Below are 21,927 nucleotides of genomic sequence, written 5' to 3' on the forward strand. Positions count from 1 at the left end.
GCTGTACTGCATGTAATGCAGACCTAGGATCCCCGACCTGCATAATAATGGAAAGGCAAAAGTATACAGAGAATAACAAACGTTTGTATCACTCCTGAAATAAAGATTAATAAATGCAATCTAGCCGACTATGAACATGGAATAATTCCAGACACTCGCATCGTCAGTGGATACTGACGTGTAAAGTGGGAATTGTTCAGTCCCCGCAGATCTAATAGAGGTGTCTTAGATCTGCGGCGAGCGCTGTAAAAATCATTCGATGGTCACGACCATCAGATGATTTTGCCCCCGGACGCAAGGCTGTGAATGGATGTTTATGCTAAACAACCATTTGCATGTGTGGGGGGGAATCGGCGTGCGATGGGGGAGGGGGGGGGGTAAGGGGGGCATATAGAGGACGAATTTCACAGAGTCAACCAGAATCACCACCATACTGTACGTTCAAGCACAACTTGCAGAATAGGAGGACAACCTCTCCATACGACCCCTGGAACCATAAGAACATGTAAATTCTGAAGAACAGCGTCAGTCGCAGACCAGTCCGTTATATATCTTCTGCCCAGTGGTTGCGCAGGAAGTAAGATGGCGGAGACATTACAGCCGCCTACAGGATTGCAAGATGAGGCACGCCCCCAAAACAGTCATGACACGCCTGCGTTACTGCCGCCGCTCCACGTTACCTTCCAATCAATCACGACACAACAGCCGATTATCGACCCACTGCAAAAATAATCTGGTTTGTGTCCAACCAGATTCTCTTGGGTGGATTTGGGCATATACCCTGAAGGTGCAGAGAATAAAGGTGTTCCCAAATACCAGATAGGTCTGGTATTCAGATGTTTTACATTTTGTGGAGATATAAGCTCTTTTTCACTTCAAGAATGTTAGGGAGATGGGAACGGCCTGGCTGCACAAGGGTTAGATTATCTTTTTACCTTTTTACTTGAACTTCTGCATCAATTTTTCCTGTCTAAGAGGGGCTGATGGCTGCTGATGTATGAGATACACCAGAGAGTGTGGGGAGGAGACTGGTCAGATCTCTGGGCTGGTAACACACAGTGACATGATGTGAGGGGAGAGCAGGAGTATAATAGGGGCTGATGGCTCCTGATGTATGAGATACACCAGAGAGTGTGAGGAGGAGACTGGTCAGATCTCTGGGCTGGTAACACACAGTGACATGATGTGAGGGGGAGAGCAGGAGTATAATAGGGGCTGATGGCTCCTGATGTATGAGATACACCAGAGAGTGTGAGGAGGAGACTGGTCAGATCTCTGGGCTGGTAACACACAGTGACATGATGTGAGGGGAGAGCAGGAGTATAATAGGGGCTGATGGCTCCTGATGTATGAGATACACCAGAGAGTGTGGGGAGGAAACTGGTCAGATCTCTGGGCTGGTAACACACAGTGACATGATGTGAGGGGAGAGCAGGAGTATAATAGGGGCTGATGGCTCATGATGTATGAGATACACCAGAGAGTGTGGGGAGGAGACTGGTCAGATCTCTGGGCTGGCAACACACAGTGACATGATGAGAGGGGAGAGCAGGAGTATAATAGGGGCTGATGGCTCCTGATGTATGAGATACACCAGAGAGTGTGGGGAGGAGACTGGTCAGATCTCTGGGCTGGTAACACACAGTGACATGATGTGAGGGGAGAGCAGGAGTATAATAGGGGCTGATGGCTCATGATGTATGAGATACACCAGAGAGTGTGGGGAGGAGACTGGTCAGATCTCTGGGCTGGCAACACACAGTGACATGATGAGAGGGGAGAGCAGGAGTATAATAGGGGCTGATGGCTCCTGATGTATGAGATACACCAGAGAGTGTGGGGAGGAGACTGGTCAGATCTCTGGGCTGGTAACACACAGTGACATGATATAAGGGGAGAGCAGGAGTATAATTGGGGCTGAGGACTCCTGATGTATGAGATACAGCAGTGAGTGAGGGGAGGAGACTAGTCAGATCTCTGGGCTGGTAACACACAGTGACATGATGTGAGGAGGAGAGCAGGAGTATAATAGGGGCTGATGGCTCCTGATGTATGAGATACACCAGAGAGTGCGGGGAGGAGACTGGTCAGATCTCTGGGCTGGTAACACACAGTGACATGATGAGAGGGGAGAGCAGGAGTATAATAGGGACTGATGGCTCCTGATGTATGAGATACACCAGAGAGTGTGGGGAGGAGACTGGTCAGATCTCTGGGCTGGTAACACACAGTGACATGATGTGAGGAGGAGAGCAGAGTATAATAGGGGCTGATGGCTCCTGATGTATGAGATACACCAGAGAGTGTGGGGAGGAGACTGGTCAGATCTCTGGGCTGGGAACACACAGTGACATGATGTGTGGGGGAGAGCAGAGTATAATAGGGGCTGATGGCTCCTGATGTATGAGATACACCACAGAGTGTGGGGAGGAGACTGGTCAGATCTCTGGGCTGGGAACACACAGTGACATGATGTGAGGAGGAGAGCAGAGTATAATAGGGGCTGATGGCTCCTGATGTATGAGATACACCACAGAGTGTGGGGAGGAGACTGGTCAGATCTCTGGGCTGGGAACACACAGTGACATGATGTGAGGGGGAGAGCAGGAGTATAATAGGGACTGATGGCTCCTGATGTATGAGATACACCAGAGAGTGTGGGGAGGAGACTGGTCAGATCTCTGGGCTGGTAACACACAGTGACATGATGTGAGGAGGAGAGCAGAGTATAATAGGGGCTGATGGCTCCTGATGTATGAGATACACCAGAGAGTGTGGGGAGGAGACTGGTCAGATCTCTGGGCTGGGAACACACAGTGACATGATGTGAGGGGGGAGCAGGAGTCTAATAGGGGCTGATGGCTCCTGATGTATGAGATACACCAGAGAGTGTGGGGAGGAGACTGGTCAGATCTCTGGGCTGGTAACACACAGTGACATGATGTGAGGAGGAGAGCAGAGTATAATAGGGGCTGATGGCTCCTGATGTATGAGATACACCACAGAGTGTGGGGAGGAGACTGGTCAGATCTCTGGGCTGGGAACACACAGTGACATGATGTGAGGGGGGAGCAGGAGTCTAATAGGGGCTGATGGCTCCTGATGTATGAGATACACCAGAGAGTGTGGGGAGGAGACTGGTCAGATCTCTGGGCTGGTAACACACAGTGACATGATGTGAGGAGGAGAACAGAATATAATAGGGGCTGATGGCTCCTGATGTATGAGATACACCAGAGAGTGTGGGGAGGAGACTGGTCAGATCTCTGGGCTGGGAACACACAGGGCCTTATTCTGGTTGGTTCGGACGGATGCGTATTTGCGGACTGGAACCGAGTGTTCTTAGCCCCGCCTTCCGTATGGATTGCTCTCACCGTCCAAATGCGGTAAGACGCCGCCCGAACAGACCGTGAGCGGATTTTCCATGTGAACACCTCCCCCATCTGTGAGAACCTCCCCCATCATTCGATAGTCGCCGACCATCGAATGCTGGAACGAGTTGTCAGGCAGCATGAGTGCTCCAGACCACTCGGGCATTTCTCCGTGCAAAAGCAGGGATATGGGCGGACAGCTGGCATCCGGCTATGTCATATGTCTGCCCCCCACACGTGCGTCACGGCCGCATTACCATACGTATGCCCAGCTTTTTCATGGGAACCCCATAAAACGCGGGGCGTATGCATATGGAAATGAGCCCAAACAGCCTTTAACGCCCCTCTCCACCCCTTATTCGGATTGTACAGAATTCACACCGAGAGCAGGGAGTATAATAGAGGGTGATGGCTCCTGAGAGGGGAGAGCAGGCGTATAATAGGGGATGATGGCTCCTGATGTATGAGATACACCAGAGAGTGTGGAGAGGAGACTGGTCAGATCTCTGGGCTGGTAACACACAGTAACATGATGTGAGGGGGGGACCAGGAGTATAATAGGGGCTGATGGTTCCTGATGTATGAGATACACCAGAGAGTGTGGGGAGGAGACTGGTCAGATATCTGGGCTGGTAACACACAGTGACATGATGTGAGGGGGAGAGCAGGAGTATAATAGGGGCTGATGGCTCCTGATGTATGAGATACACCAGAGAGTGTGGGGAGGAGACTGGTCAGATCTCTGGGCTGGTAACACACAGTGACATGATGTGAGGAGGAGAGCAGAGTATAATAGGGGCTGATGGCTCCTGATGTATGAGATACACCAGAGAGTGTGGGGAGGAGACTGGTCAGATCTCTGGGCTGGGAACACACAGTGACATGATGTGAGGGGGGAGCAGGAGTCTAATAGGGGCTGATGGCTCCTGATGTATGAGATACACCAGAGAGTGTGGGGAGGAGACTGGTCAGATCTCTGGGCTGGTAACACACAGTGACATGATGTGAGGAGGAGAGCAGAGTATAATAGGGGCTGATGGCTCCTGATGTATGAGATACACCACAGAGTGTGGGGAGGAGACTGGTCAGATCTCTGGGCTGGGAACACACAGTGACATGATGTGAGGAGGAGAGCAGAGTATAATAGGGGCTGATGGCTCCTGATGTATGAGATACACCACAGAGTGTGGGGAGGAGACTGGTCAGATCTCTGGGCTGGGAACACACAGTGACATGATGTGAGGGGGAGAGCAGGAGTATAATAGGGGCTGATGGCTCCTGATGTATGAGATACACCAGAGAGTGTGGGGAGGAGACTGGTCAGATCTCTGGGCTGGTAACACACAGTGACATGATGTGAGGAGGAGAGCAGAGTATAATAGGGGCTGATGGCTCCTGATGTATGAGATACACCACAGAGTGTGGGGAGGAGACTGGTCAGATCTCTGGGCTGGGAACACACAGTGACATGATGTAAGGGGGGAGCAGGAGTCTAATAGGGGCTGATGGCTCCTGATGTATGAGATACACCAGAGAGTGTGGGGAGGAGACTGGTCAGATCTCTGGGCTGGTAACACACAGTGACATGATGTGAGGAGGAGAGCAGAGTATAATAGGGGCTGATGGCTCCTGATGTATGAGATACACCAGAGAGTGTGGGGAGGAGACTGGTCAGATCTCTGGGCTGGGAACACACAGGGCCTTATTCTGGTTGGTTCGGACGGATGCGTATTTGCGGACTGGAACCGAGTGTTCTTAGCCCCGCCTTCCGTATGGATTGCTCTCACCGTCCAAATGCGGTAAGACGCCGCCCGAACAGACCGTGAGCGGATTTTCCATGTGAACACCTCCCCCATCTGTGAGAACCTCCCCCATCATTCGATAGTCGCCGACCATCGAATGCTGGAACGAGTGGTCAGGCAGCATGAGTGCTCCAGACCACTCGGGCATTTCTCCGTGCAAAAGCAGGGATATGGGCGGACAGCTGGCATCCGGCTATGTCATATGTCTGCCCCCCACACGTGCGTCACGGCCGCATTACCATACGTATGCCCAGCGTTTTCATGGGAACCCCATAAAAACGCGGGGCGTATGCATATGGAAATGAGCCCAAACAGCCTTTAACGCCCCTCTCCACCCCTTATTCGGATTGTACAGAATTCACACCGAGAGCAGGGAGTATAATAGAGGGTGATGGCTCCTGAGAGGGGAGAGCAGGCGTATAATAGGGGATGATGGCTCCTGATGTATGAGATACACCAGAGAGTGTGGAGAGGAGACTGGTCAGATCTCTGGGCTGGTAACACACAGTAACATGATGTGAGGGGGGGACCAGGAGTATAATAGGGGCTGATGGCTGCTGATGTATAAGATACACCAGAGAGTGCGGGGAGGAGACTGGTCAGATCTCTGGGCTGGTAACACACAGTGACATGATGTGAGGGGAGAGCAGGAGTATAATAGGGGCTGATGGTTCCTGATGTATGAGATACACCAGAGAGTGTGGGGAGGAGACTGGTCAGATATCTGGGCTGGTAACACACAGTGACATGATGTGAGGGGGAGAGCAGGAGTATAATAGGGGCTGATGGCTCCTGATGTATGAGATACACCAGAGAGTGTGAGGAGGAGACTGGTCAGATCTCTGGGCTGGTAACACACAGTGACATGATGTGAGGGGGAGAGCAGGAGTATAATAGGGGCTGATGGCACCTGATGTATGAGATACATCAGAGAGTGTGGGGAGGAGACTGGTCAGATCTCTGGGCTGGTAACACACAGTAACATGATGTGAGGGGGGGACCAGGAGTATAATAGGGGCTGATGTCTCCTGATGTATGAGATACACCAGAGAGTGTGGGGAGGAGACTGGTCAGATCTCTGGGCTGGTAACACACAGTGACATGATGTGAGGGGAGAGCAGGAGTATAATAGGGGCTGATGGCTCCTGATGTATGAGATACACCACAGAGTGTGGGGAGGAGACTGGTCAGATCTCTGGGCTGGTAACACACAGTGACATGATGTGAGGGGAGAGCAGGAGTATAATAGGGGCTGATGGTTCCTGACTCCCCCACTGGGCAGATACATTCCCATCATTAGTCTGTACTGACAGAGGAGGGTGCAGGATAAGAGGCTGCTGTAATGACAGAACAAGGAGAAAATGTAACTCTGTAATAAGTGATTATTACTCACCTGTGCTGATATCTGTAGGGATTTCCTCCTCCTTACAGGGATAATTAAACCTCCCATACAACTCTTCTTCTCCCTCTGTGTCTTCTAATTTAATATCAGTCACATACGTTTCTTCTTCTCCCTCTATATATTCTTCTTTAATATCACTCAGGTCTAAATCCTAAATAACCCACAAAACAAAAAAACAACATTTTAATATGGTCTGATTTTTCATGAACATTAAACCCAAGAATACCATGGTATAAGACTCGCATAGTTTCTGCTCAGATCATTTACGTACAGTCATTTTGTTATCTTGGTATTTAGTGAGACCCTACATACTACCTACCGGGTACTCCTGTGGGGTCCTGTGATTCTCCTCCGTACAGTGCTGGGAATACAGAGGATGGGGACATCTCTCTGGGGTATCTCTGTTACTGTCTCCATCTGTAGGAGACACACAGTGTACGTATGTGATTATCAAATGGGAATATATAGGGGGCCTCATAGCTGCTCTCCCCAATACAATAAATGAAAGTCTCCGCATACCCAGTGATGTGGGGCGCCGGTGATTCTTCATGATGACTTTTACAGAACTTTGTGTGCCTCTACATACTTCTACTCCTGCATGGAGAGATAGACAGTGACATCCTGACACCTTATAGGAACCGGACACACACAGTTATACAGTCATCACCCAGACACATTGGATGCCCCATTCCCAGCAGTCACCTCTCCGGTCACATCCCCTGGTGTTACTGTATAATGCCCCATTCCCAGCAGTCACCTCTCCGGTCACATCCTCCGGTGTTACTGTATAATGCCCCATTCCCAGCAGTCACCTCTCCGGTCTCATCCCCCGGTGTTACTGTATAATGTCCTATTCCCAGCAGTCACCTCTCCAGTCAGCAGCTGGATGATCTTGTTGTCGAGTTCCAGGATCTTTTGCTCATTGTCTCTCTTGTGTATCGGTGAGCGAGGCCGGGACGGGGCTCTGGGTCCTGCTCCCTCCTCTTGATACACGGGGGCAGCTGCTGGTTGTTCCTTCCTCAAAAAATTTTTTTTTCTTTACTACAATTAAATAAGAAATCACTAAAACTAAATCCAAGGATTTCAAATTAGCTGCCATAATGCAATCTGCGATCAGACGTAAAGTTATCGCAACTATCGTCCAATAAAAAACCCAGTTAATAATGCAATGGCAGAGTTTTTGCTCTGTAGTGGCCAGAGTCTTCCTCCCGAATATCACTGGTAAGATGGCGCTGGCCGGGGAGGAGAGATCTGACACCCCTGTATATCACTACCTCTCTGATACCCCTGTATATAACTGTATATACTGCCCTTTTTTATATATATAATAATCATAATGCCACATATCAGCGTGTGCCGGGAGCTGTGTTATCCCCATCATATATCACTATACCGTCCCCTCTCCCCTATATAATAATACCACATATCAGCGTGTGCCGGGAGCTGTGTTATCCCCATCATATATCACTGTACTATCCCCTCTCCCCTATATAATAATACCACATATCAGCGTGTGCCGGGAGCTGTGTTATCCCCATCATATATCACTGTACCGTCCCCTCTCCCCTATATAATAATACCACATATCAGCGTGTGCTGGGAGCTGTGTTATCTCCATCATGTATCACTGTACTATCCCCTCTCCCCTATATAATAATACCACATATCAGCGTGTGCCGGGAGCTGTGTTATCCCCATCATATATCGCTGTACTATCCCCTCTCCCCTATATAATAATACCACATATCAGCGTGTGCCAGGAGCTGTGTTATCCCCATCATATATCGCTGTACTATCCCCTCTCCCCTATATAATAATACCACATATCAGCGTGAGCTGGGAGCTGCGTTATCATCATCATATATCACTGTACCGTCCCCTCTCCCCTATATAATAATACCACATATCAGCGTGAGCCGGGAGCTGTGTTATCCCCATCATATATCACTGTACTATCCCCTCTCCCCTATATAATAATACCACATATCAGCGTGTGCCGGGAGCTGTGTTATCCCCCATCATATATCACTGTACCGTCCCCTCTCCCCTATATAATAACACCACATATCAGCGTGTGCCGGGAGCTGTGTTATCCCCATCATATATCACTGTACTATCCCCTCTCCCCATATAATAATACCACATATCAGCGTGTGCCGGGAGCTGTGTTATCCCCATCATATATCACTGTACCGTCCCCTCTCCCCTATATAATAATACCACATATCAGCGTGTGCCGGGAGCTGTGTTATCCCCATCATATATCACTGTACCGTCCCCACTCCCCTATATAAATAATAATACCACATATCAGCGTGTGCCGGGAGCTGTGTTATCCCCATCATATATCACTGTACTATCCCCTCTCCCCTATATAATAATACCACATATCAGCGTGTGCCGGGAGCTGTGTTATCCCCATCATATATCACTGTACCGTCCCCACTCCCCTATATAAATAATAATACCACATATCAGCGTGTGCCGGGAGCTGTGTTATCCCCATCATATATCACTGTACTATCCCCTCTCCCCTATATAATAATACCACATATCAGCGTGTGCCGGGAGCTGTGTTATCCCCCACCATATATAACTGTACCGTCACCTCTCCCCTATATAATAATACCACATATCAGCGTGTGCCGGGAGCTGTGTTATCCCCATCATGTATCACTGTACCATCCCCTCTCCCCTATATAATAATACCACATATCAGCGTGTGCCGGGAGCTGTGTTATCCCCATCATATATCACTGTACCGTCCCCTCTCCCCTATATAATAATACCACATATCAGCGTGTGCCGGGAGCTGTGTTATCCCCCACCATATATAACTGTACCGTCCCCTCTCCCCTATATAATAATACCACATATCAGCCTGTGCCGGGAGCTGTGTTATCCCCATCATATATCGCTGTACTATCCCCTCTCCCCTATATAATAATACCACATATCAGCGTGTGCCGGGAGCTGTGTTTGGTGCCGGACGGGTTCCCGACAGTCGGGATCCCGACAGTCATTTACCTGACGTCGGGATCCCGACTGTCAAAACGCCGACAGCTGGGTGCCCGACGGCTATTTTCCCTCGTGGGGGTCCACAGAGCCACTGTACCCGCAGCGTGGCGAGCGCAGCGAGCCCCCAAGGGGCTTTTTTGCGCTCGCCATGCTGTCAGACTCCAGGCAGTTGGGATCCCAACTGTCGGAGTCCCATACCACACCCGCTGTGTTATCCCCATCATATATCACTGTACCCTCCCCTCTCCCCTATATAATAATACCACATATCAGTGTGTGCCGGGAGCTGTGTTATCCCCCACCATATATAACTGTACCGTCCCCTCTCCCCTATATAATAATACCCAGTACTATTTTTCTGGAAAAATAGGTTCAGGAACTTCAGATCTGGGGGTGGATCAATTAAATATAAAAAAACATATATAATAGAGAGAGGGAGGGAGAGATAGATGTATATATTGTATTTAGAAACAAAGCCAATAAAAAAAAAAAAAAAAACTTATCTTATGAAAAGTACATTTTCAGTTTCTGATTATGTCATATTTAATTAGAGGTTCAGGAACTGAGTTCCTGCTGGTTCCTGCTGAAAAATAGCACTGATAATACCACATTTCAGTGTGTGTTGGGAGCTGTGTTATCCCCCATCATATATCACTGTACTGTCCCCTCTCCCCTATATAATAATACCACATATCACTGTGTCCTGGGAGCTGTGTTATGATTATCCCCATCATATATCACTGTCCCCTAAATAATAATAATAATAATAACAACAACAATAATACCACATATTATATGTTCCCCATGCACAGCACACTAGCTTCCTCTTTGATCTGAGTCCTCACCTGATTCCCTGCAGTGGTGTCAGAGTGTCGTCAGCAGCAGCAGCAGCAGCAGCAGGGACACTTCCAGCAGCAGCAGCCACCAGCCCTGAGCGGCACAGTAGCCACCCAACCCCACAGCCAGCCATGCAGAGAGCGTGTCATGTGACAACAGCTGTCACATGACCACATGAGGCTATGGGGGGGGGGGGAGGCGAAGGAGCACAGGGCTGGGGGACAATAGCTGCATGGGCAGTAGCTGCCTCTAGTGTCTGCTGGGCCTAGTCCCTGATTATTAATGCATTCAGCGAGAGGAGGATCAGCCGGGGCAGGAGGAGAGAATCCGAGGCTGCAGCAGGTACCATGGAGAGCATTATCAATGTACTGCGTGTGTATACATATATATGTGTGTGTGTTTCTTGGGTGCAGTGTGCACACAGGAATGCAAAATGGGCATGCAATTTATGCAAGCTCAGATGCTGATATAGTAAGATTTATATGCAATGAATGCTCTTCTCTGAGCTATGACAATGGCACAGTCTTGGTTATCAATGCTTCATTTTTCACTGTCTGATTTATTTGCTGGGTTATTTTGCCCTTTAAAAAAGGGGGGCGGGTGTTTTAGCATTTTTATTTGTTATCTGGATGATAAATGGACAATGAATGTATGTAATGGGGCGCGGGTGCGAATAAGACTCAGTATATCTATCACACCCGTTGCCTCAACAGTGCCACGATAACCGTAGTTCCATCTGTCTCCAAAATGTGGCCCAAAAAAACACTCGCCAACCATTGTTGCATCGACATAATGCACTGTCCTTAACATTGTCGCTCTATGAATCCACACCTGTGTTGTTAATATATCACAGGATTTGCCTGCTGTACACCCACTCATACAGCGATTGGGGTCCGAACTGTCACAATAAAGGGAACATAGCTGTTTTTTAAAAACCTTATATAGGTTTAATATGCACCGTGTGGAATAAAATGAGTACAGATCCCACATTGCTTAACTTTTTATACTGTATTTTAGAATACTGTACATTAGGTATTACACCCACAATTAAATGGCTCGCTAGGGTCCATTCAAAACATAACAGCAAAGCTTTTGTGAGAAATAATGAACATAAGCCCTTATTCAGATCTGATCGCAGTACAAATTTGTTCTCAAAATGGGCAAAACCATGTGCACTGCAGGTGGGGCAGATGTAACATGTATAGAGAGTGTTCGATTTGGGTGAGTTATTTTGTTTCTGTGCAGGGTAAATACTGGCTGCATTATTTTTACACTGCAATTTAGAGTTCAGTTTCAACACACCCCACCCGAAGCCTGGCGAGGGGACGCGGTGGTACGTTTCGGTCTCCATGTTGGCACGACACACGTGCCGACAGGCGGTATTTCATGCCCTACCATCCACTAGGGTGTGGGGGGGGGGGAGAATAAAATAGTGTTCCGAGCGTAGCGAGGGGACGTGGTGCGTTTTAGTGTTTATGTTGACTGTGTTGGCATACCGGTTAAAAGAAAAAATGTCGACTTTTTCAATGTCGACCTTAACTCATAACTCGTAATCCATACCACTCTACTGTACCTGACTGACTGATTTGTATTTAGGTAACTACAGCTGATCGTTTTACCCTACACAGGAAGCCATGGCAGTGTGATTAGCCTGACGCGCGGTGTCTCACACATATGCAGGAGAAGGATGATGTTCCAATCACAGTGGTGAGCTCTGCGGCTGACTGTAAAGTGTCTATGGAGGTTATGCAGAGCTGATTGCTGGCTGGCTGGCTTCATCAGCCAATTAGCATGAGAATGCTGGGCGTTCCCATATGTTAATGGACCACGCCCCTCTCCGCCCCCCACCCACTACCTTGGTGTGTGCACCCAGTGGACAGTCTGTTTGCCGTGGCTGCACACACCCAGCGTATGCACATGTCCAAAATGCGGCTGCGCATATGTCAAATATCGGACCCCTTGCGAACGAAGGGGTCCGAACGACCGGACCTGAAGAAGGAACCACTGTTCTCTACCTCACACTTCATATGCTGTGGTGGCTGGAGGAAACATCCCAGCACCAAGAATTGTGTGGGTTTTTATTTTAATTATCTGAGGTTTATACATAATTTCCAACTACAGATGTCCGTGTGGGGTCCATGACCAGAAGCCATTCTCAAAGTCGCCAGGATGGACAAGGGCAGGAGTCACATGACTGAGAGGATAGTAGACCTCACCCTGGAGATCATCTACCTGCTGACCGGAGAGGTGAGGAGAGTCTGGGTATACACAAAATGCCTCCTGCATCAGTTAGCGATGGCAGCTGCTACTGTATTCTGTGCAAATCTGAATCATTGTCACTGCAGAGCATTATGGGGAAGTGAGTGATGTATGTTTATTACTGCCTGTCTTATTATGTAGCATTATATACCTATGAAGAAGGAGATCCCCAGCAGTGGCCCCTGCATTTTAGATGGACGGAACAGGACCCAGAATCCCATCACGGTGCCTCCACCTCACTCACTGATGCATGAGAGAGACAATGAGCAGAAGATCCTGGAACTCACCAACAAGATCATTCAACTGCTGACCGGAGAGGTGACTGCTGGGAATGGTGCATTATACAGTAACACTGGGGGGATGTGACCAGAGAGGTGACTGCTGGGAATGGGACATTATACAGTAACACTGGGGATGTAACTGGAGAGGTGACTGCTGGGAATGGACATTATACAGTAACACTGGGGGATGTGACCGGAGAGGTGACTGCTGGGAATGGGACATTATACAGTTACACTGGGGATGTGACTGGAGAGGTGACTGCTGGGAATGGGGCATTATACAGTAACACTGGGGGGATGTGACCAGAGAGGTGACTGCTGGGAATGGGGCATTATACAGTAACACCGGGGGATGTGACCGTAGAGGTGACTGCTGGGAAGGGGGCATTATACAGTAACACTGGGGGATGTGACAGGAGAGGTGACTACTGGGAATGGGACATTATACATTAACACTGGGGGATGTGACCGGAGAGGTGACTGCTGGGAATGGGACATTATACAGTAACACCGGGGGATGTGACTGGAGAGGTGAGTGCTGGGAATGGGGCATTATACAGTAACACCGGGGGATGTGACCGGAGAGGTGACTGCTGGGAATGGGACATTATACAGTAACACCGGGGGATGTGACCGGAGAGGTGACTGCTGGGAATGGGACATTATACAGTAACACTGGGGATGTGACCGGAGAGGTGACTGCTGGGAATGGGACATTATACAGTAACACCGGGGGATGGTACCTGAGAGGTGACTGCTGGGAATAGGACATTATACAGTAACACTGGGGGATGTGACCAGAGAGGTGACTGCTGGGAATGGGACATTATACAGTAACACCAGGGGATGTGACCGGAGAGGTGACTGCTGGGACTGGGACATTATACAGTAACACCAGGGGATGTGACGGGAGAGGTGACTGCTGGGAATGGGGCATTATAGAGTAACACCGGGGATGTGACTGGAGAGGTGACTGCTGGGAATGGGGCATTATACAGTAATACCCAGGGATGTGACTGGAGAGGTGACTGCTGGGAATGGGACATTATACAGTAATACAGAGAGATGTGACCGGAGAGGTGACTGCTGGGAATGGGGCATTATACAGTAATACCCAGGGATGTGACTGGAGAGGTGACTGCTGGGAATGGGACATTATATAGTCACACCGGGGGGATGTGACTGCTGGGAATGGGGCATTATACAGTAACACCGGGGGAGGTGACTGCTGGGAATGGGGCATTATACAGTAACACTGGGGGATGTGACCGGAGAGATGACTGCTGGGAATAGGACATTATACAGTAACACCGGCGGGATGTGACCGGAGAGGTGACTGCTGGGAATGGGGCATTATAAAGTAACACTGGGGGTTGTGACCAGAGATGTTACTGCTGGAAATGGGACATTATACAGTAACACTGGGGATGTGACCGGAGAGGTGACTGCTGGGAATGGGGCATTATAAAGTAACACTGGGGGATGTGACCGGAGAGGTGACTGCTGGGAATAGGACATTATACAGTAACACCAGGGATGTGACCGGAGAGGTGACTGCTGGGAATGGGACATTATACAGTAACACCGGGGGATGTGACCGGAGAGGAGACTGCTGGGAATGGGGCATTATACAGTAACACCGGGGGATGTGACCGGAGAGGTGACTGCTGGGAATGGGGCATTATACAGTAACACCGGGGGATGGTACCTGAGAGGTGACTGCTGGGAATAGGACATTATACAGTAACACTGGGGGATGTGACCAGAGAGGTGACTGCTGGGAATGGGACATTATACAGTAACACCGGGGGATGTGACCGGAGAGGTGACTGCTGGGACTGGGACATTATACAGTAACACCGGGGGATGTGACCGGAGAGTTGACTGCTGGGAATGGGGCATTATACAGTTACACCGGGGATGTGACCGGAGAAGTGACTGCTGGGAAGGGGACATTATACAGTAACACCGGGGGATGTGACCGGAGAGGTGACTGCTGGGAATGGGGCATTATACAGTAACACCGGGGGATGTGACCGGAGAGGTGACTGCTAGGACTGGGACATTATACAGTAACACCGGGGGATGTGACCGGAGAGGTGACTGCTGGGACTGGGACATTATAGAGTAACACTGGGGGGATGTGACCGGTGAGGTGACTGCTTGGAATGGGGTATTATACAGTAACACTCGGGGATGACTGTATCATTGTGTCTCAGGATATCACTGACTATCTCTCCATGCAGGAGTGGGGGTATGTAGATGGACACAAGGATCCGTACAAGGACACAATGGTAGAGAAACATCAGCCTGTGACGTCAGTGGGTAAGATCTTCTCATTAGTGGTGATCACAGTTGTACAGTTTATCAAGTACTATTGTATTATATTTGTCTTTTCAATTGCACCACAGTCATCGATCAGCATCAGCTGTGTGAGATGAGTGTGTGTTAATGTTAGTGTAGTCTTTTTCTTTCTAGCGATACGAGGACCATACGCAAGATTAACAACAGAGCAGATGGGATAACAGCTCCAGGCCTCCGCATTACAAAACGGGCCATTCTAGTAGTATAAGGGATGTACAATTCCACATGTCCACAAATCACTGGTCACAGCGCCTCTTCTATCTAACAATAAGTCCTTAATCTGACTGTGAAGGTGCGACACACTTCCAGGTCTGCAGGGGGCGCTCTGTGTGACCTGTGGTTGCTAATCACTACCCTGGGAGCAACATCTAGTGCCCCCAAGAGGTCACCGTGGCCTTCATGACATCACTGGTTGCTTTCTTTGTAGTAATCTGTATGTTATTTTGTATATTTCCAGTAGGTGGTTCCAGTGACAGAAATAGGCTGGGGACATGTCCTAGACTTTATCCGGAACATTCTACAACGGAAGACTACAGTGTCCCTCAGGACTATGAGGTAGATGAAACGTACTAACAACGGCTCCACTGATATCACCACCTCATGTACTTAGGACAGTGGTTCCCAAACTTTTTTGAATCACGGCACCGTAGAGCATCAAAATATTTTCAAGGCACCCCTAGGCCAAATGCTTCCTATCGAGAAATTCAGAAAAAAATAATATTTAAATTAAGTGCATTGTGTTTATATGTCACAGTTATCTGGTGAGGGACAGGATTTGCTTCTGTTTGTCCACATACATTATGATTGGCAGCCACAAGCACTGGTTTTGCCTGGTACATTGGCCATAAATAATATGAATTGATCCTGGTCCACCAACCCAAGGCACCCCTGCAAGTGTCCTGAGGCACCCCAGGGTGCCTAGGCACACAGTTTGGGAACCACTGACTTAGGATAATATGTGACTGATGTATATGATCATTGAATGTTTCACAGACCAGCCAGTAATGGATGACCAGGTCCTCAGGGTTTAGAATAGACCTGTGCTGGTCACACGTTGCTATTCCCAGTCGTGGTCCGACTTGATGGTAAATGAAGCAAAAGTTGAACTTATCAACCATTCTGTTGACCTTCTTAACTCGTCAACCTGTTGATTATCTAACTAGACAGAGGCTGCAACCCCCAAGATGCACCATTGCTTGACTTCCTTGTTCTCTCTATTTCCTGTCTCCACCTTCTGGTGCCTGGTTCACCATTCTCAATCCCCCAATTCCCTCCCTCATTTATATTCCATGTACCGTCTCCATCACTTGCAGTGTGTCCCTTGTGTCCAGACATTGTATCAGGCTTTATATCGGTGGGAAGTCACCCAGACTGTTACTGTGAAGTCATTTTTCAATGGGCGTGCTTTGGGCTTGTTGGTATACAGTACATAGAGATGAGGCTACGGTGCTATCTATGGCCAGAAAAAGTATTACTTCAGTTAGATGTCTAATGATATCCTCTCAGACTATGGCTTACCAAAGTTGAGCAAGTGCTCAGGATCCTACACCTGAGCCTCCCATTAAAATTAATGGGGGTACTTGTTTCCTAGCACGGCCACACAGATTCTAATCTGGGGCATCGCAGGTAAAAAAATCTCATCGGTCGCATCGCATGCGTGCTAAAAAATCACATGCGATGGTCCCGACGCGATGCCCCCGATTTCCCAGGGGGAACAATGTTAAATGCCTCAATTTACCCAAATCAACAGGGAACAATGTTAAATGCCTCAATTTACCCAAATCAATAGGGAACAATGTTAAATGGTCCAGTACGCGTCCTCCGACCTTTTCATAGCCCCACTATTCACGTCGGCGTGGAGTTGAGAATAGAATAGTGTGGCGAGCGCAGCGAGCCACCGAGCCCGAAGCGTGGCGAGCGCAGCGAGCGGACGCGGATACCTTCACAGTTATACGCGTCCCCTCGCGGGCTTCACAGGTGTCCGTGGCGACGCGGACACCTGTGAAGCCCGCGAGGGGACGCGTTTACCTGTGAAGGTATCCGCGGGGCTCGCTGTGCTCGCCACGCTTCGGGCACTATTCTATTCTCAACTCCACGCCGACGTGGATAGTGGGGGTATGAAAAGGTCGGAGGACGCGTACCGCCGCCTCTCGCGGGCTCGCCACGCTTCGGGTTCACGTTGATCGTGGGGTGGCGTTAACTAATTTTGGGGGGCCATTTCACTGTTCAGGGGTGTTTTGGGGGGTTTCTGGACCATTTAACATTGTTCCCTGTTGATTTGGGTAAATTGAGCCATTTAACATTGTTCCCTATGGGAAATCGGGGGCATCGCGTCGGGACCATTTAATGCTTATTTAGCCGCATGCGACGCGACCGACGCGATTTTTTAACTTTTCAATGGGAAATCGGCATACATCAGCAGCCATCAGCCCCTATTATGCTCCTGCTCTCCCCCTCACATCATGTCACTGTGTGTTACCAGCCCAGAGATCTAACCAGTCTCCTCTCTACACTCTCTGGTGTATCTCATACATCAGTAGCCATCAGCCCCTATTATACTCCTACTCTCCCCCTCACATCATGTCACTGTGTGTTACCAGCCCAGAGATATGACCAGTCTCCTCCCCACACTCTCTGGTGTATCTCATACATCAGGAGCCATCAGCCCCTAATATACTCCCGCTCTCCCCCTCACCTCATGTCACTGTGTGTTACCAGCCCAGAGATCTGACCAGTCTCCTCCCCACACTCTCTGGTGTATCTCATACATCAGGAGACCTCAGCCCCTATTATACTCCTGCTCTCCCCCTCACATCATGTCACTGTGTGTTACCAGCCCAGAGATCTGACCAGTCTCCTCCCCACACTCTCTGGTGTATCTTATACATCAGGAGCCATCAGCCCCTATTATACTCCTGCTCCCCCTCACATCATGTCACTGTGTGTTACCAGCCCAGAGATCTGACCAGTCTCCTCCCCACACTCTCTGGTGTATCTTATACATCAGGAACCATCCGCCCCTATTATACTCCTGCTCTCCCCCTCACATCATGTCACTGTGTGTTACCAGCCCAGAGATCTGACCAGTCTCCTCCGCACACTCTCTGGTGTATCTCCTACATCAGGAGCCATCAGCCCCTATTATACTCCTACTCTCCCCTCACATCATGTCACTGTGTGTTACCAGCCCAAAGATCTGACCACTCTCCTCCCCATACAATCTGGTTTATCTCACACATACACTTTTGAGCCATTGGATGGATTCTCTGAAACAAAATATTGGGTATTAGAGGAATGGTTTGGCTTTTTGTATTTATTGATTTCTCATTCTAAATTTTCTTCGTACAGATATGATTCACATAGGCAACAAGTGTGTGGATTACTGTTCGTTTCCCAAATGTATTTCTGTTTAATTCAAATACATGACTTAGAGTAGGCATGATCAAAACTGTGATACTTTATTTTTCTGTTTAGGAAGAAGACTTGTCCAGTGGTCCTATCGGTATATTACAGATTGATGATACCGAAAAGATGTATATTAAGATCGAGGAGGAGGAAATTCCTGCAGATACAGATATGATCCAAGGTAAGTAATAATCACTTAATAAAGACTCTTCCTATTCTACACCCTCCTCTGTCACTAATAAAGGAAACCGTATCTGCCCAAAGGGGATCTTGGGAAACCTCAGCCCTTTTTGCACTTTTGCTTTTCCCCTGCACATAATGTCACTGTGTGTTACCAGCCCAGAGATCTGACCAGTCTCCTCCCCACACTCTCTGGTGTATCTCATACATCAGGAGCCATCAGCCCCTATTATACTCCTGCTCTCCCCCTCACATCATGTCACTGTGTGTTACCAGCCCAGAGATCTGACCAGTCTCCTCCCCACACTCTCTGGTGTATCTCATACATCAGGAGCCATCAGCCCCTATTATACTCCTGCTCTCCCCTCACATCATGTCACTGTGTGTTACCAGCCCAGACATCTGACCAGTCTTCTCCCCATACTCTCTGGTGTATCTCATACATCAGGAGCCATCATCCCCTATTATACTCCTGCTCTCCCCTCACATCATGTCACTGTGTGTTACCAGCCCAGAGATCTGTCCAGTCTCCTCCCCACACTCTCTGGTGTATCTCATACATCAGGAGCCATCAGCCCCTATTATACTCCTGCACTCCCCCTCACATCATGTCAGTGTGTTACCAGCCCAGAGATCTGACCAGTCTCCTCCCCGCACTCTCTGGTGTTTCTCATACATCAGGAGCCATCAGCCCCTAATATACTCCTGCTCTCCTCCTCACATCATGTCACTGTGTGTTACCAGCCCAGAGATCTGACCAGTCTCCTCCCCACACTCTCTGGTGTATCTCATACATCAGGAGCCATCATCCCCTATTATACTCCTGCTCTCCCCCTCACATCATGTCACTGTGTGTTACCAGCCCAGAGATCTGACCAGTCTCCTCCCCACACTCTCTGGTGTATTTCATACATCAGGAGCCATCAGTCCCTATTATACTCCTGCTCTCCCCTCACATCATGTCACTGTGTGTTACCAGCCCAGAGATCTGACCAGTCTCCTCCCCACACTCTCTGGTGTATCTCATACATCAGGAGCCATCAGCCCCTATTATACTCCTGCTCTCCCCTCACATCATGTCACTGTGTGTTACCAGCCCAGAGATCTGACCAGTCTCCTCCCCGCACTCTCTGGTGTATCTCATACATCAGGAGCCATCAGCCCCTATTATACTCCTGCTCTCCCCGCTCACATCATGTCACTGTGTGTTACCAGCCCAGAGATCTGACCAGTCTCCTCCCCACACTCTCTGGTGTATCTCATACATCAGGAGCCATCAGCCCCTATTATACTCCTGCTCTGCTCTCCCCTCACATAATGTCACTGTGTGTTACCAGAGATCTGACCAGTCTCCTCCCCACACTCTCTGGTGTATCTCATACATCAGGAGCCTACAGCCCCTATTATACTCCTGCTCTCTACCTCACATCATGTCACTGAAATGTTGGGTTGTGTTGGGCCTTCTTTATGGAAATAACATACTATTTTTTTATTTCCAGTAGACGGAGAGAACAGCAGGACCTCCTTTCAGAGACTCGCAATTTTCCCTCAGGATTGTGAGGCAGACGATAACAGCATCACAGTAGACACTCGAGGAATAAGCCCCATTACCACCACATCACTACTTCACAATGAAGACCTATCTTCTGATCTCTCCAAACATGTCGCATATTTACCTCATAACTCAGATACTGTTACAGACAACTCAGTCCATGAATGGGGTGGCAGGTTTGCATGTCCTGAGTGTGGGCAGTGTTTTACACAGATGTCAGATCTGGATGAACATGAGGTTATTCATAGAGGCGAGAAGCCGTTTACATGTGGCGAGTGTGGGAAATGTTTTCTGCTGCGGTCAGGGTTTGTTAAGCATCAGAAAAGTCACAATCTTGACAATCCATTTAAGTGTGATGACTGTGGGAAATGTTTTACAAAGGAATGGAGTCTTGTCGCGCATCAGAAAAGTCACAAAAGTGAGAAGGCGTTTGCATGCTCGGATTGTGGGAAATGTTTTACAAACAAATCAAATCTTGTCGAGCATTTTAAAATTCACACGGGCGAAAAGTTGTATCCGTGTTCTGAGTGTGGAAAGTGTTTTGCACGGAAATCTCATCTTGTAAGACATGAACTGCTGCACGCTGATGACACGGAAACGGCATACAAATCAGTTCGACCGAAGAGAATTCACAAGGGTGAGAAGCCATTTTCCCGTTCTGAGTGCGAGACAATAATACACGGTCTTATTGATCATCATACCACTCAGAGAGGGAAAAAGCCATTTTCGTGTGCTGAATGTGGAAAGTGGTTTGCGTGTAACGCCACCCTAACCAGGCACCAGAAAATCCATTCGGGAGTGAGGCCGTATCCGTGTTCCGATTGTGGCAAATGTTTTACAAGATCTGACGTGCGTGCGAAACATCAGCGGACTCACTCAGGGCAGCGCCCATTTTCCTGCTCTGAGTGTGGAAAATGTTTTACACAGAAACAAAATCTCGTCGAACATCAGGCCACTCACACCCGTGGAAAGTCATGTCTCTGTTTGGAATGTGGAAAATCTTTTGCATGTGAAAAAACCCTTGCTCGCCACCAGAGAGTTCACGAGGGTGAGGGCCCATTTTCGTGTTCCGTGTGTGGGAAATGTTTTACGCTGAAGTCGTATTTTATAAAGCACCAGCAGTCTCACGTGTCAATACACAACTGAAAATCTGTTTGTGTGTGTATATGAAATGATCATGTTTTATCCAAGGAGCGAATCTTGTTATCCATAAAGTATTTCAACACTCTTTGCATTATTATATGCTTCTGTTTTCACTGGTTTTCCTTTTACATATTCATATTACAATTAAAACTACTTGGTTATGAACGTCACTGATGGCAGATGCTGCTAGATCATATAGCTTGGTGCATTTTATTGCGTTCTATACATACGGATTACCTCAGACCAGTGTCGAGTTGTAAACCCTGTAATATCTGGTTGTGTTTCTGCCTAGGATCCTAATGCTGGTCATACA

At 48.6% G+C, this 21,927-nt stretch overlaps 2 protein-coding genes across 11 annotated transcripts in view; one reads left to right on the top strand and one right to left on the bottom strand.

Moving 5' to 3' along the window:
* The window catches only part of LOC146010149 (uncharacterized), a 48,833-nt gene extending 38,241 nt beyond the window's left edge, over positions 1-10,592 (bottom strand). For 4 of the 5 annotated variants that reach the window (XM_083151105.1, XM_083151106.1, XM_083151107.1 and 1 more), the window contains exon 1: positions 10,439-10,579. Coding sequence is in view for 1 of the 5 variants with exons in the window: in XM_083151103.1 (XP_083007229.1) it covers positions 6,567-6,726; positions 6,895-6,992; positions 7,095-7,125 (289 nt within the window). In the remaining 4 variants the exon portion in view is untranslated. Of the gene's footprint in view, positions 1-6,566; positions 6,727-6,894; positions 6,993-7,094; positions 7,170-7,442; positions 7,617-10,438 lie in introns of all 5 variants that reach the window. The other variant, XM_083151103.1, reaches the window with a different exon arrangement.
* On the top strand, positions 10,513-21,709 carry LOC146010171 (uncharacterized). Of its 6 annotated transcripts, none has more exons than XM_083151146.1 (8): positions 10,513-10,772; positions 12,059-12,137; positions 12,552-12,677; positions 12,831-13,007; positions 15,190-15,295; positions 15,792-15,889; positions 18,809-18,920; positions 20,422-21,709. In XM_083151146.1, exons 3-8 carry the CDS (start codon positions 12,600-12,602, stop codon positions 21,615-21,617), a joined length of 1,767 nt encoding a protein of 588 aa, XP_083007272.1. In that variant the 5' UTR covers positions 10,513-10,772; positions 12,059-12,137; positions 12,552-12,599; the 3' UTR covers positions 21,618-21,709. The 6 variants fall into 6 exon arrangements, with proteins under 6 accessions (XP_083007272.1, XP_083007271.1, XP_083007270.1 ...); XM_083151145.1 differs by having other exon boundaries at positions 10,514-10,772; positions 15,795-15,889; positions 20,419-21,709; XM_083151144.1 differs by having other exon boundaries at positions 10,516-10,772; positions 12,027-12,137; positions 20,419-21,709.
* Positions 21,710-21,927: the final 218 nt, after the last annotated feature.

The sequence above is a fragment of the Crinia signifera genome, chromosome 6 (assembly GCF_055691185.1).
Source record: "Crinia signifera chromosome 6, ASM5569118v1, whole genome shotgun sequence".
Taxonomy (NCBI): domain Eukaryota; kingdom Metazoa; phylum Chordata; class Amphibia; order Anura; family Myobatrachidae; genus Crinia; species Crinia signifera.